General features: G+C 30.7%; 1 protein-coding gene across 1 annotated transcript in view; it reads left to right on the forward strand.

Annotated features, from left to right (window-relative positions):
- Nucleotides 1-590: 590 nt before the first annotated feature.
- LOC111706007 (organic cation transporter protein) overlaps nt 591-14,695 on the forward strand; it is a 31,045-nt gene continuing 16,940 nt past the window's right edge. The window contains exons 1-8 of the mRNA XM_023478742.1: nt 591-668; nt 869-956; nt 4,688-4,837; nt 7,745-7,820; nt 10,970-11,099; nt 11,729-11,827; nt 13,161-13,262; nt 14,415-14,474. Coding sequence (XP_023334510.1) covers nt 907-956; nt 4,688-4,837; nt 7,745-7,820; nt 10,970-11,099; nt 11,729-11,827; nt 13,161-13,262; nt 14,415-14,474 — 667 coding nt within the window. The 5' untranslated portion in view covers nt 591-668; nt 869-906. The remainder of the gene's footprint in view (nt 669-868; nt 957-4,687; nt 4,838-7,744; nt 7,821-10,969; nt 11,100-11,728; nt 11,828-13,160; nt 13,263-14,414; nt 14,475-14,695) is intronic.

Here is a 14,695-nt window from a genome sequence, read left to right on the forward strand (position 1 = left end):
GCGATCAAAAGCGCTTTTTTATCGCATAAAGCCTATACCCCCTTTCATTTTTCGCGAACACTCCCTTTAAAATCCGCAAAATCTTTTACAATGTATACAAAGGACTCTGCACTGAGTCTGCTACATTATACATTGCCATTTATACTGTCCAGTATTATATAGGTTATTATAGTTTTATTATTTACTATACAAAAAAGGATCTGAAAATTTTGACAAAAATTCTAATTTTCTGATCCCTAGATATATTTGCAACCGGATCACTCCTGTATGCCGAGTCCATTAGCGCCTGACCCAATCAGGGTTCAGTCATGTGGTTGTTGTCTATTCTGAACCAATAGAAATATTATGGCGGTAACATCTATCTATCTATCTATCTATCTGTTTCGTGAGTACCCTCACGATATGTTGTGCCCCTTAGAGATGATGGAGAGTACGTTGGAAAGAACTTGTTCGCGTACAGATCCTGCCAGCCCTGTTTAAACTTTTGACCCAGTACGCCTTAGTCTAGTGTTAGAATTCGTGTCGTAAACATATTCACCGGTTTTCTTGTTTTTATGACTGAAATATTTGGAAAAGTGAATACTAAAATGTGTTCTTTTTCAGAATAAAATTGTTTTAGTCTGATTCAACTGATAATAACGATAATCGGCCTTGTAAGACACGTAGAGGTACGTACNTTAAAATCTACTTTCGTAGTCGACCCTAGAAATAATCTTAATCATTGTTTAGGGTGATTTTATGTATGAATGAGAATGGGATGAATGTTGCATTTATTATTTTTTATTACTAGAACAGGGGTTTTCATAAGTCATGAGATTGGTCTTATTTGGGTTATGTTATTTGAATTAATTGGTCTTTCTTTTATAAGATTGAACGTGTATATAGCTGGAACCTGTTCTTGAAAGAATGGCAGGATCTTCGCGTAGTTACAATCCATCTCGCAAGCCGGATATTAGGTAGCCTCTTATTTTTTGGGAGTTACTGTAAGTTTATGATTTGTTAAGTGCTCTGGGGGCACGAAACAGACTAGATACCTTTTAAAGTTAATAAAAAGCGTAATTTTAATTGATCTTCTCTATAAAAGTTGGCTATGTCTAATTCACAATGGTACCATTGTAAATATGGAAGATATTGTCGCTTTTTTAGGTTTAAAAGTGTTTAATTTTGATTACTTTTTTATGGTTTCCTGCAGTAGAAATGCGCAAATCACGATTGTGGATGAACCACCTTTAAAAATAGTCTTATTTTCAAATGATAAAAAATGACATTTAATTCATACTTGATCAGGCAAAGCTTTCAAAGTTACCATTATGAATCGGGCATTGCCATATTTGTATATATATGAAATATAAAAAATGTAATTCTTTTTTCATTTAATTAGTTTTTTTTAATCAGAATAAAGATATTTACTGATCAATAAATATAAAGTGTAATGTAATTGACAACTAATTAATTTTTCTCCATCTATATACCGGATCTACCATCTATGTACCGGATCTGCCATCTATATACCGGATCTAGCATCTATATACCATCTATTTACCGGATCTACCATCTATATACCGGATCTACCATCTATGTACCGGATCTACCATCTATATACCGGATCTACCATCTATATACCGGATTTTCCATCTATTTGCCGGATCTACCATCTATATACCGGATCTACCATCTATTTACCGGATCTACCATCTATATACCGGATCTACCATCTATATACCGGATCACCATCTATACCGGATCTACCATCTATATACCGGATCTACCATCTATATACCAAATCTACCATCTATATACCGGATCTGCCATCTATTTACCGGATCTACCATCTATATACCGGATCTACCATCTATATACCGGATCACCATCTATATACCGGATCTACCATCTATATACCGGATCTACCATCTATATACCGGATCTACCATCTATATACCGGATCTACCATCTAGAAACTCTGATTGGGTTTCTGGATTACAGGATAATCTTAATCGAAACTTTACAACTGATTAAAGGGATTGAAGACGGAATCTCGGTGAAACATTAATTTCAACTTTTTTTCTTCATTTTTAACTGTCTTTTATAATCATTCATTAACCATAAATTAAAATAGGTTTAAATTTAGAATTTTTAGTTAAAAAGGAAGTACCTGTACAAGTCTTTGCCACAAACCTCTTTTTTTTCTCTCCATCGTTTCACACTGATGGTGTAAACCCATTATTTTTCAAACTTCAATTATTTGATGTAACAGAATAAAAATTTTAAAATATCCATTCTAATGTCTACGACATCGGGTTGCAAAGATTTATGGATTAGAAAATTTGAGTGTGTGGGAAAGATCAAATTCCTTTCTCATTAATTTCTCATTAAACACCCTTCTTTATACTTCATCCTTATCTTTTTTTATTCATCTATTCTCAATTGAATTAAAATCTACTTTCGTAGTCGACCCTAGAAATAATTTTCATCATCGGTCTGTAGACGGGTGAATACTATACATATACATCCTAGCTCTAATTTGAATTAAGAAACTAGTAAGTTTATAGGAGCCAAAGACTTAGGCAGAGAAACTTCTTCTCAAAGTGTTGATAACACCTTGAGTTTAAAAGTACATTAAATGATCATCCTAGGCTGATGCAGTGTTAGCAAGAGAAATAGGATTATTTAATGTTTATACCACTGCCAACAAAATTAAAAGAAAATGAAGATAAAAATTAAAAACCAAGAAAGAAAAATCGAATCAGAGCTTTTTCAAAAATATAGATATGTATGTATCCTGCAAGACTGCCACCGCCAGAGTCAATCATTTGCTTTGCATTTTGAGACCGGATAAATTTAAGAAATTTTAAGATTACTTTCATCAAATAACCCTCAAAACCTTCATCTATTCTAACATTTTTCATTCGTCCGATCTTATTCTTCTTCATTCATTCTTTCTCATCATCTTGATTGATTGTCATGTTTTCTCTCATACAATACAAACAACAACAGATAAACCTGGCGTGGCCACTGTAAAAAAATGATCATTTTTATTCCATTAAAAAACTCCCCGTTAACGATCACATTGTTAAAAAACGCTCCCGATTGACCCTTAAAAAAGGATGGGAGAGTGGGAGGGTTTGAATTAAATGTGCCGGGTGCCCAGCCCCACTCTGGGGAAGTCAGGTCCTTCACAGAGTGAAGAGGCAAGGTCCAATTTCATGTCAAGGAAGGTTTGTTACCAAGTAGGTTTACTCTGTCTGCCATTCCCCCCCTTCCCCTCCCTACAAAAAAAACTTCCGGTTATATACCTGAAGGGAGTAGTGGGTTGCGCGACAGTCACTGAAACCATTCATCCCAAGCAATATCCGGTTTTACCTTACACTGTATTTATATAATTTATTATTGTGGATAATTCATAAGACTTAATATGTGGTAACCATAATACTCTTACTAAACTCAATTTATTACTTTAATAAAGTCCAATGAAAATGAAAAAACATCAATTGTGCATGGGAATGTGAAGTGAAGTTGAACAGACACTCAAAAATTTTATAAATAAGTTAATAGTAAAACTATTTACTTTGCAACAATATCAAATACACTTAATTATTGCTTTAATATAGTTTTCATATTCCACGATTTTCTGGTTTTCCAAATAAGTTTCAGAGAACAGAACAATTGATTTTTCAATTTCCACAAAACTAAAAATTATATATTTTAAAATTAATTCTTCAAAACATTTGTTTTCATTTTTTGATGCCATGCCTGGGAAAATATTTGCAAAAAAAACTATCAATTTTTATTGGTTTGCTTCATCCTTCTATTTCTCTAATGTTATAAATGTTGCATAAATTATTTTAAACTTTTACAAAGTACAGTTTTGAAATGATGGAAATTTGACAGTATTTTGCGGTAAGGTAAAAGTGCAAAAGTCTGAATAGTTTTAGTATTAGCTATTGCAAATCACTATGGCATCATTTATGGGTAGCTCAGGGTCGTATGCAGGAATTTATCTGGGGTTTGGGCCGGGGCTTAGTACCCGTTAGGACCTGAAACCCCCTTGAAATCAATAGATTTTACTGGTCCAGGGGGGACTTAGTCCCCATAGTCCCCCCTGAATACGCCTCTGAGGTATTTCAAATGTACCCGCGGAGGTTATCACTATAAACTAAAGACAGAAGCAGGTTCGGTCAAATTTATGCGACCCCAACTTTGTGACCGCGTTGCTTGTCAAGTTTTGATTTTATGCTCGAGTACGAAAATAAGAATTTATCCTTTGCAAACATTACCAGGTCGACTTTGAGACCTCGTAGTTCCTTTACTATTAACTTACGTTTGAGAAAAGATATCTATCCGGTTTCATTTTAGTAATTCAATTTTTCTTCTCATTAACTCTTTAAAAGAGGAGATATCATATGGTAATGGGCGATTTTATCAATATAAAAAGGACGACTTTCGGTTTCAATTTTAATTTAAAACGGGCTTTTAAACAGCATGGATACACAAAAACATGGAAACAAAGAGAAGCTTTCAATTAAAAAGCTTCTCTTTTATTCATTGTAAACTTTAAATTTCAAAAAAAACTTTTTACAATTAAAACTAGAATAAAAATTCGTCTTTATTATATTGATATAATCACCTGCCACCGTACCGACGTCTAGAGTGAAATTAATTATCTAATTAATTAAGTGTTGATTTTCAGAGAGATGCGAGATACAGGGGGAAAGAATGGTATGGATGGTAAGGAGGACATTGAGATGAAGGACAAGGAGGACAAGATGGACAAGATGGAAGACCAGTATGAGGATCAATATCTATCTGCTGTTGGAAACATTGGAAAATGGCAACTTAGGAACATTTATATTTAACATTTTTTAGAAGCTATTTTACGTAGCTTCATTGATTATTATTTTTAATTAAAGGTGAATGTAAGATTTATTTCAAGTGACTCTGCATTTAGAGATATAGCAATGCAGGATTTAAAAGCTTTGTCTCAAGTATGAATTAAATATCAATGTTTTTGTTTCTTTAACCTGTTTATTTTCATTTTTGGTTTCTTGCTTATAAGAAACAATGGAGAAATTCACAGAAATCAACATTTTTAAAGTAAAAAAATACGGTATTTTCCACATTTTTAGCATGAAAATCATTTTAAATTACGCTCACAGTCCCTTTAACTTAATAGATGATAAAGGTTGTTAAGTGTGACAAAAATAGCTTCATTATTTAAAGAAAATAAGAAAATTTTGTTTTACACAGATTGTTTACCCGCTTGAAAACATCTCTTGACTAATAGTAATTAGCAATGTGTTTAAAGGGCAGTTTAAATTACATCCTGCGACCGACGACGGGTTTTCCGACGCTCTAGCACCCTCGTACATAAAGCGATCCCACTGGAACAGCAGAGACCCTGCCATACGCGCATTTTCACAAGGTTTTTTACACAGCAATATGTAGAACTATTAGTACTTTATACAGTGCTAATGTACTGTAGAACTATAAGTACTTTATACAGTGCTAATGTTTAATGGGAAGACGACTAAGCAGCTATTTTTTCTGTATATATATTTGAAACTTGAAAAACCACTTAATAGGTTAAATGGGTCTGTGTACACTGCACATTTGTCGTGTTTTATATTCATGTACATTACTCGCGCTTCTGTCTATGCAGTTTTTTCATATTCCACACGTTTATGGGTCTAACTGTAGGTGTGCTTATTTCTTAAAATATTTAAATTAAAATTTAAATGTGACTTCATTGTTGAAACTCGAAAACTATTTTAAATTAACCTTTTTTTAACATCACTCTTACTAGTTTGTAAGTGATTATTTTTACCTTCTTTTGACCAACTTTACATGGTTTCCTTAACAACGGGATGTTAAATTACTAAACTGTTCTCTGAGCCAACTAAGTAAAATAACAGTGGCGTGCACTGGTCACGTGATTTTCGTCTGTATCACATGACAACGATACTGCACTGCCATTGGATGAAGTTCTATTGACGTAATACGGACTATACGGACTATATGTAATTATATTATCAATTATGTCTATTAAAAATGCAAAATGCAAATTAAAAAAAAAACAATAATAGGATCAAACCTGAGATTCTCAGGTTCCTGTGGGATATCGTCGTTTTCAGATTGGTTGCGTATTTGTTGAATATGATCTGTTTAATGCTACAACTTTTTTCAAAATTGCATATATTTGAATTTTCGTATAAATTTGACACAGTTGTATATCAATTTCTCGAGATAGGAGCATCAGATAGACGTTTTATATGTAACGCTTGAGATTCTCAGGTTTCATCCTATACCCCCTTTCATTTTTCCTTTACAGTCCCTTTAAGTAAAATTTTTAATTATAACTAACCTTAATAAGTAGATCATCTTTGAGTTCCAAAATTTTGAAATTCCTTTTTCTATAGAAAGATTTTTATACGTGACAATTTAGAGAGAAAAGAAAAAAAATGAAATAAAATGTTTTAATAAAAACTAGGGTTTTATCATTCATTCTTTTACTTAAATTTCTATATATAATACTTGATAAATCTTTTAACATGATTAGGAAAAAAATGAATAAGATCATTTGTAATATTTTAAATCTTTAAAGAAGAAAACGAATTTAATAATATTTTTCAATAATAAATTCAATTCAATGTTCAGAGGTTCATTCAGCTTTAAAACTAAATAATTTTTTTAATTTTACATTTTCTTTTACAGGGATGGGTTTTTAAATTACTCTCCTGTTACAGATAAAAAAATTGTTAAATTGTCTTATTTTATTAGAAACCTACAGTGAGAACCAGAAAACTGTGGAATAGGGAGACATGATGGCAAAGATGGCACTTTTGTAGAGAACCCCGATTGAAAATAAACAGTTTTCAAAATTATAAACATTCATACCTAATTATAATAATTGATCGGACGAAGCTTATAAGGGTATCATTGTGAATCGGGCATTGCCATCTTTGCTTGGAGGGTCATTTGAAATTACACTTACAGTCCTTTTAAGTTCAATTGATATCAATTTATAGAGCAAATATTTTTACCAATAATCTTTTAAATCACTTGTTAAGTAAAATTGTTTATTCTTCACAATTGCTTATTAGGATTAGATACTACTTTCCTGTCATTGTGAATAGATAAAAGAATAGATATAAAAATGTAGATCTATTCTAACTCTATCTATTCTAACACTAGGAATATTCTGTATTCCTGTAAATAGATAAAAGAATAATTATAATATTGTAGATCTATTTTAACTCTATCTATTCTAACACTAGGAATATGCTGTATACCTCTAGAATTGATAAAAGAATAAATATAATATTGTAGATCTATTCTAACTCTAGGAATATTCTGTATTCCTCTAGAATAGATAAAAGAACACATATAAATATTGTAGATCTATTCTAACTCTATGAATATTCTGTATTCCTCTAGAATAGATAAAAGAATAAATATAAATATTGTAGATCTATTCTAACACTAGGAATATTCTGTATTCCTCTAGAATAGATAAAAGAATAAATATAAGTATTGTAGATCTATTCTAACATTATGAATATTCTGTATTCCTCTAGAAATACATAAAAGAATAAATATAAATATTGTAGATCTATTCTAACTCTTGGAATATTCTGTATTCCTCTAGAATAGATAAAAGAATAAATATAAATATTGTAGATCTATTCTAACACTAGGAATATTCTGTATTCCTATAGAATACATAAAAGAATAAATATAAATATTGTAGATCTATCCTAACTTTAGGAATATTCTGTATTCCTGTGGCCTTCCATGTTCTTATCATGACCTTCATGAATGCAAAGGTATGATTAAATTTTGTTTCTTACATTTTTTTGAATATATGCCTATATAGAGTTATTAACAAAAGCTTAATAATACTTTGTCATTAAATACCAAAGGGGTTAAATTTGTTCTAATTTTTGTTACAACAGGTTTGAAATTAGCTGGGTTCAATGAAAATTGTTGCAAAATAAATATTTTACCAAGGAATTATTTTTTTTTGCACTCAGATGTCAGAAACTGATTTATATTCAAAATTGTAAAAAGTCAATTTATTAATAAAAAACCTCTAATTTGAAATATCAAAGATGTAAGGGAATAGAAAACTAGAATTTGAGGCAAGGGAACAGTTCCTTTCCTTTACAAATCCTGTATTCCTGATTCATAGGAACTGTAAGCGTAATTTCAAGGGACCCATTATAGAAAGATTGCAAATGCCCGATTTACGTTGGCACCTCGCATTGCCTGATCAAGTGAGATATCCATGCAAGCTTTTGTTTATTTAAACTGTTTTTTATTGTGTTTTCTCTCCAGACCCGACTTGCGCATTTGTTTCTTGTAAAATCGCGAAAGAAATGTAAAGAAATAAACTTTCCAGTCAGATTATCTACGTTATCTTTCACATTGTTGATAAGATTAAGGTTTCAAGGGTACCGTTGTAAATCGGGCATTGATATCTTTGCATGGCGCACACAGACTGTAGGTCCCTTTATCATGAACTTGCAACTGTTCATCTGTTCTTTATTAAAATTAATGTTTTGCAATATGTATGTTATTCGACTAAGTTTAAAAGCGGTTAGCATATTATGTAAACAAAATAAAATTCATCACCGGGTTAAAAATGTTCTTGTAAAAACAATTCCTATAGTTTGCAGCCCAATCATTAAACTATAAGGTCTAAAACTGTATTCTTAATTTGTTTATTGTTTTTTTTGTGTGGTTTGCGTTATATAATATCTGTATTTGTTAGTTATCTTCATTAAAAACAAATATTAAAAGCAAAGAATCTCAAAAGCAATTCTTCCAATCTTATGCACTGCATTTAAGAAGCTAAAATAGTTTTAATTAAAGTCTAGATTTTTATTAGATTAAAATCTGTAGTACACGTTACGCTTTTCAGGATCACATGAAAACTTAAATAAAAATTATATCTTTTATAGACTCAAGAGTAAAGTTCAAATGTTTTTAATCTGCACACATGTTCATCAGAACTATAAAAAACTATAAATTATTCTAAGAAAATTAGAGTATTGAACTCTGGAAATGAAATACAAATAATAAAATTATAGATTTTAATTTTGAAAGATCTTCAGCAAGCTTTTGTCGTATTTTGTTTAAAGAAAATGTTTAACATAAAAAAGGGAAAAAAATGCAATAATGATGTGACCCTTAAAGGGACAGATCGGCTTTGTAAGGTAAACTGAGTATGCTGTGTTGTGGACAATTTTTTTTTAGGATTCATTTGAGACATATAGAACTTTTCAACGATGTATAATTACTGAGTTTGAGTTCATAGTCGACGTTCAAATCATAAATTTGGGTGGGTACCTTTTCAGAATCGGTTTTTTTTAATTATCAAATAACGACGACGAAAAATAAAAGTAAAAATTACACAGTAAACTAATTTGATGGTTAGGAACATATTTCTCAAAAGAAATTTGTCAATAAATCAATGCTAGAATCAATTATTTCGCTTTCATCATGTTATCCAATTTCTTATTTTCTATGAATTTATTCGCAGATTTCTACAAATTCTTCAATTGTCGTCTTATCAATAATAATTCCAGAAAATCAGCAGAAAATCTTTGATGATAATGAGAAACTAGAATAATGAGAAAATAGAAACTAATTGAACAAGATTACTAATTTTCGATGATAAGATTAATTTTTATTTTCTCGACCTGTTCCTAAACAACTAATTAGTTTACTGTATAATTTAGTTTACATTCCTTGTCGTTGTTATTTAATAATTTTGAAAAAATCGATTCTAAAAACGTATCCACCCAAAAGAATGATTTTGAACGTCGGCTTTGCGCTCAAGCTCAGAATTTACAGATCTTAAAATGTGTTATATGTCTCAAATGAATCCTAAAGAATTTTTCCACAACACTGCATACTCAGTTTAACTACCTTACTTAGCCGGTCTGTCCCTTTAAAGACTTCAATTTTTGAAGAATTCAGCTTAGTAACTTTTTAAAAATTGCTTTTATACTTTAAATTTGAAATTAAAATAACCTATCTGAAATTTTATAAATAATTATTTAATTAACTTAGTATTAATTGTTGACTCACCCACTTGAAATAGGAATGACTACTATACCAAAAGAAACCCAAAAAAAATTCACTGGCTTCAAATTATTTAAAAGATTTGATAGAATTTATAGTTTGTATTAATCAAAGGCTTATAACACAATCAGGTTCCATTTCTTTTCTCTGAGAAAATATATATTGTAAAGAATAAGAAAAAAATTATCAAATAATTATATGTAAACCCTATTATGGTTAGGTAAAGGAGTGTATTTTTCACCTCCCTCCCTCCCTCCTGTGTTTTTCAAAATGATTTTAAACGGATTCAATTAGAACGCTAAGTTTTGAAAAAATGTGGACAAAACATTTGTTTATGCATAGGATATGGTAGAGGACAGTAAATATACGGGTCAGTGTTTCAAAAAAATCAGAAATGCTTACTAACTTTTTTGTTATTAAAACTGCAGAGCTAATAAATACTTGTCTAAACATAAAATAATTGATTTTAACATTTTTCCGACATGGTGTTTGTAACTTTTTTAAATCCTCCCTTGCACACTAACCATTAAAGTTATAGGTCCATTTTTTAATGAGCAGGCCTTGAAAAGTTGGATTAAGAATATGAATTAAAATCATTTAAAAATAAACGGGGCATTCCCGATTCACAATGAAACCATTTATTTATTTCTCTGATCGAAAATGTTTCTTACTTAAATTGTTGTTAGTTCTGACAAATCCTCCATTGTTTCTGCTTACTATACCTGAAATCCTCAATTTACCTCAATAGAGAAACCACAATTCTAAATTATCAAAGTTCCAAAATAAAAACAAGCATATATTAGAACTCTTCAGAACACCTTTGTAAAACGGTTATTCTCCTAAGCATTGATTGTAAGAAGGAAATAATTTTGTTATTTAAATCTAGGTAGAAAGTTGGTGTGCCCGGCCAGCCCATCTGTCTTCACTAAACCTTTCTACCTGGCGTACAGTTAGCGGGCAGGTCAACCAGTCCTGTCAGATTATTAACACTACCTGGACCTTATTCAGTTTGACAGGTAACCTAGATTATTAACAATACCTGGACTATATTCAGTTTACCAGGTAAACTAGATTATTAACACTACCTGGACTCTATACAATTTAACAGGTAAACTAGATTATTAACAATACCTAGACTCTATTCAGTTCACCAGGTAAACTAGATTATTAACACTACCTGGACTCTATTCAGTTTAACAGGTAAACTAGATTATTAACATTACCTGGACTCTATTCAGTTTAACAGTAAGCTAGATTATTAACACTACCTGGACTCTATTCAGTTTAACAGGTAAACTAGATTATTAACAATACCTAGACTCTATTCAGTTTAACAGTAAGCTAGATTATTAACACTACCTAGACTCTATTCAGTTTAACAGGTAAACTAGATTATTAACACTACCTGGACTATATTCAGTTTAACAGGTAAACTAGATTATTAACACTACCTGGACTCTATTCAGTTTAACAGGTATACTAGATTATTAACACTACCTGGAATCTATTCAGTTTAACAGGTAAAATAGATTATTAACACTACCTGGAATCTATTCTCTTCAATTAATTACATGACATATCATATATAACAATAATAGATCTTCAGATGTTACAATAAAACAAATTTTTAATATTCTCTATTTAGATTTAGAAAACTTGTCTGTGTTCCCCAATGAAGAAAACAGTTTAATTGATTGTACAGAATGGGAATACGATACATCACAGTTTATTTCTACAATTACAGGTTTGTAAACTTGTCTTTATTCTATGTACAGGATTGATTACTACTACAGGATGAGACTTCAGAGACGATTTTACGGAATTTATACTGTCTGTTTTCTTGTATTCACGATTCCGGGGCCTGAAAATGTAAACTTGTGTGTTTCTTTGCCAAATAATAAAATAAGCCATTAAATTATACTATGTATAAATTAATGCATAACTTAACCTTGAAATTGTCACATTGAGGTCTTCTTTACAATAGCAGCCTATGCGGGCAACCCTGTACAAAGAGTAAAGCATTAAAGGAAGTTGCGTTTTTATTTTTTGCTTTCTCTGAAAGATTTTAAACTTGCATTCTTGGAGAGTTTAATCTTGTATTCTAGGAGAGTTTAATCTTGTATTCTAGGAGAGTTTAATCTTGTATTCTAGGAGAGTTTAATCTTGTATTCTAGGAGAGTTTAATCTTGTATTCTAGGAGATTTTAATCTTGTATTCTAGGAGAGTTTAATCTTGTATTCTAGGAGAGTTTAATCGTGTATTCTAGGAGAGTTTAATTTGGTACTCTAGGAGGGTTTAATCTTGTTTTCTGGGAGAGTTAATTATTGAATTTTAGGAGAGTTTGATCTTGTATTCTAGTAGAGTTTAATCATGTATTCTAGGAAGGTTTAATCTTGGATTCTGTGAGAGTTTAATCTTGTATTCTAAGAGAGCTTGATCTTGTTTTCTAAGAGAGATCAATTTTGTATTCTAGGATGGTTTAATCTTGTTTTCTAGGAGAGTTCAATCTTGTTTTCTAGGAGGGTTTAATTTTGTATTCTAGGAGAGTCTGATCTTGTATTCTAAGAGAGTTTAAGCTTGTATTCTAGGATTGTTTGATCTTGTATTCTAGGAGGGTTTAATCTTGTATTCTAGGAGAGTTTAATCTTGTATTCTAGGAGAGTTTAATCTTGTATTCCAGGAGAGTTTAATCTGGTACTCTAGGAGTGTTTAATCTTGTATTTTGGAGAGTTTAATCTTGTATTCTAGGAGAGTTTTATCTTGTATTCCAGGAGGGTTCAATCTTGTATTCGTGGAGTGTTTAATCTTGTATTCTAGGAGAGTTTAATCTTGTATTCTAGGAGAGTTTAATTTTGTATTCCAGGAGAGTTTAATCTGGTACTCTAGGAGTGTTTAATCTTGTTTTGTAGGAGAGTTTAATTTTGTTTTTCTTGTTTTCTAGGAGAGTTTAATCTTGTATTTAAGAAAGTTTAATCTGGTATTTAAGAGAGTTTAATCTTATATTATAAGAGAGTTTAATCTTGTATTCTAGGAGAGTTTCATCTTGTATTATAGGAGAGTTTAATCTTGTATTCTAGGAGAGTTTAATCTTGTCTGTAGTCGTGAATATCTTGTATCTACTGCTCAGACTCTTTACTTTATTGGAATGATATTTGGAGTTTTCACTTTCGGAGTTCTAGGTAAATTTATTTCAGTCAAGTTAAAAATTTTCTCGCCAAAAAATTATATTTGAAATTTTGAATTTTTGATAAAAAAATCTTTATTTTTGAGCAAAACTTGTAAAATTAATTTTTCTTTTAAAATCTTTGCAAAATTACAAAAATTTAGACAATTAGAGAGAGAATTAACTATAAATGTAGGCTCATAGTAAATATTTAATCTTTATGAAAAGATTTTTTATACTATCAACTAATGTTGATTTTTTAACTTTTTAAGTTTCCATTTTTCCTCTTGGTTCAAGCAAATTAATTCTTGTGATTTTTCTGTTTACATTAATGGCTAAAAAGATGTAATTTTCACAAAACATTTTACTTTCTGAAGATATTGCTTGTTATTTTTATATGAATCTGACCTTTACTTGATTTAATATTGTATAAAACTCATTTCCTTGTGGTTAAGCTACTAATGAATAAATTTAATATAATACATTTTTTATTTGTTTACATTGGATGAACATTAAAATGGAAACTTTTTTTGGTTTAAATTGTACGGTTTGTTTGATCAAATATATATTTTGCTACAGCGAAAACCTGAAAACTATAGTACAGAACGACAACATTCCAGCGTATTGATGTCGTTACCGTGCACAACAAAAATTTTAAATAACTAGAAATTCAAGGCGCTTCGCGCCCTTCTTTCTAGCCTTAGAGGGCGCTTCGCGCCCATCTCCTAAATTAATTGTGAACATGTTCTCTTTGTGTACGTCGTACATCGTAAGACAAAACAAAAATAATTCGCGGACTTTCACAAAAAATTTCGCGGATTTTCAAAATTTTAAAAAATTTAATGACGATCGAATTTTGATGGAGACAAATATTTGAAATTCTGATGATTCATAAACCTTCCCTGGAGTCCCTAGATGTCCCACAAAAAAATTGGGCCCGACCGGTTAAGCCGTTTTGACGTTTATTGGATACAAACAGACAGACAGACAGATAAACAGACAAGCCAAATTTATATATAGATAACTTATTCAGTTAAATGGGTCTGCTTGACTTTTATGTTTACAAACTGTATCCATGCTGTTTAACAGCTTGATACAAATCAAATTAAAATTGAAATTTGTCCTTATTGTATTAATATTATCGCCTACCACTATATTTAATTTTCAGCTGACTATATTGGAAGGAAAACAGTGATGATACCTCTTCTGATGCTAGTTGGTGTGACAGGTATATATTTGTTTCTATTGAGGGTATAACGAGGGTTTAAACAAAGGTTAAAACGAGGGCAAAATTTAAAATAAAATGTTACTTAGAAAAACACATGTTTTATTAAACTTTTGTTGTACTTTAAACAATCACAAACTATATTTGTTCTTGTGTCAGCTAATTTTCTCTTTACAACTTCAATTCTTTTAACACCATTTCCTATTAAATAGAATGGACTGTTG

Source organism: Eurytemora carolleeae, unplaced genomic scaffold (genome assembly GCF_000591075.1).
Source record: "Eurytemora carolleeae unplaced genomic scaffold, Eaff_2.0 scaffold200, whole genome shotgun sequence".
Classification (NCBI taxonomy): Eukaryota; Metazoa; Arthropoda; class Copepoda; order Calanoida; family Temoridae; genus Eurytemora; species Eurytemora carolleeae.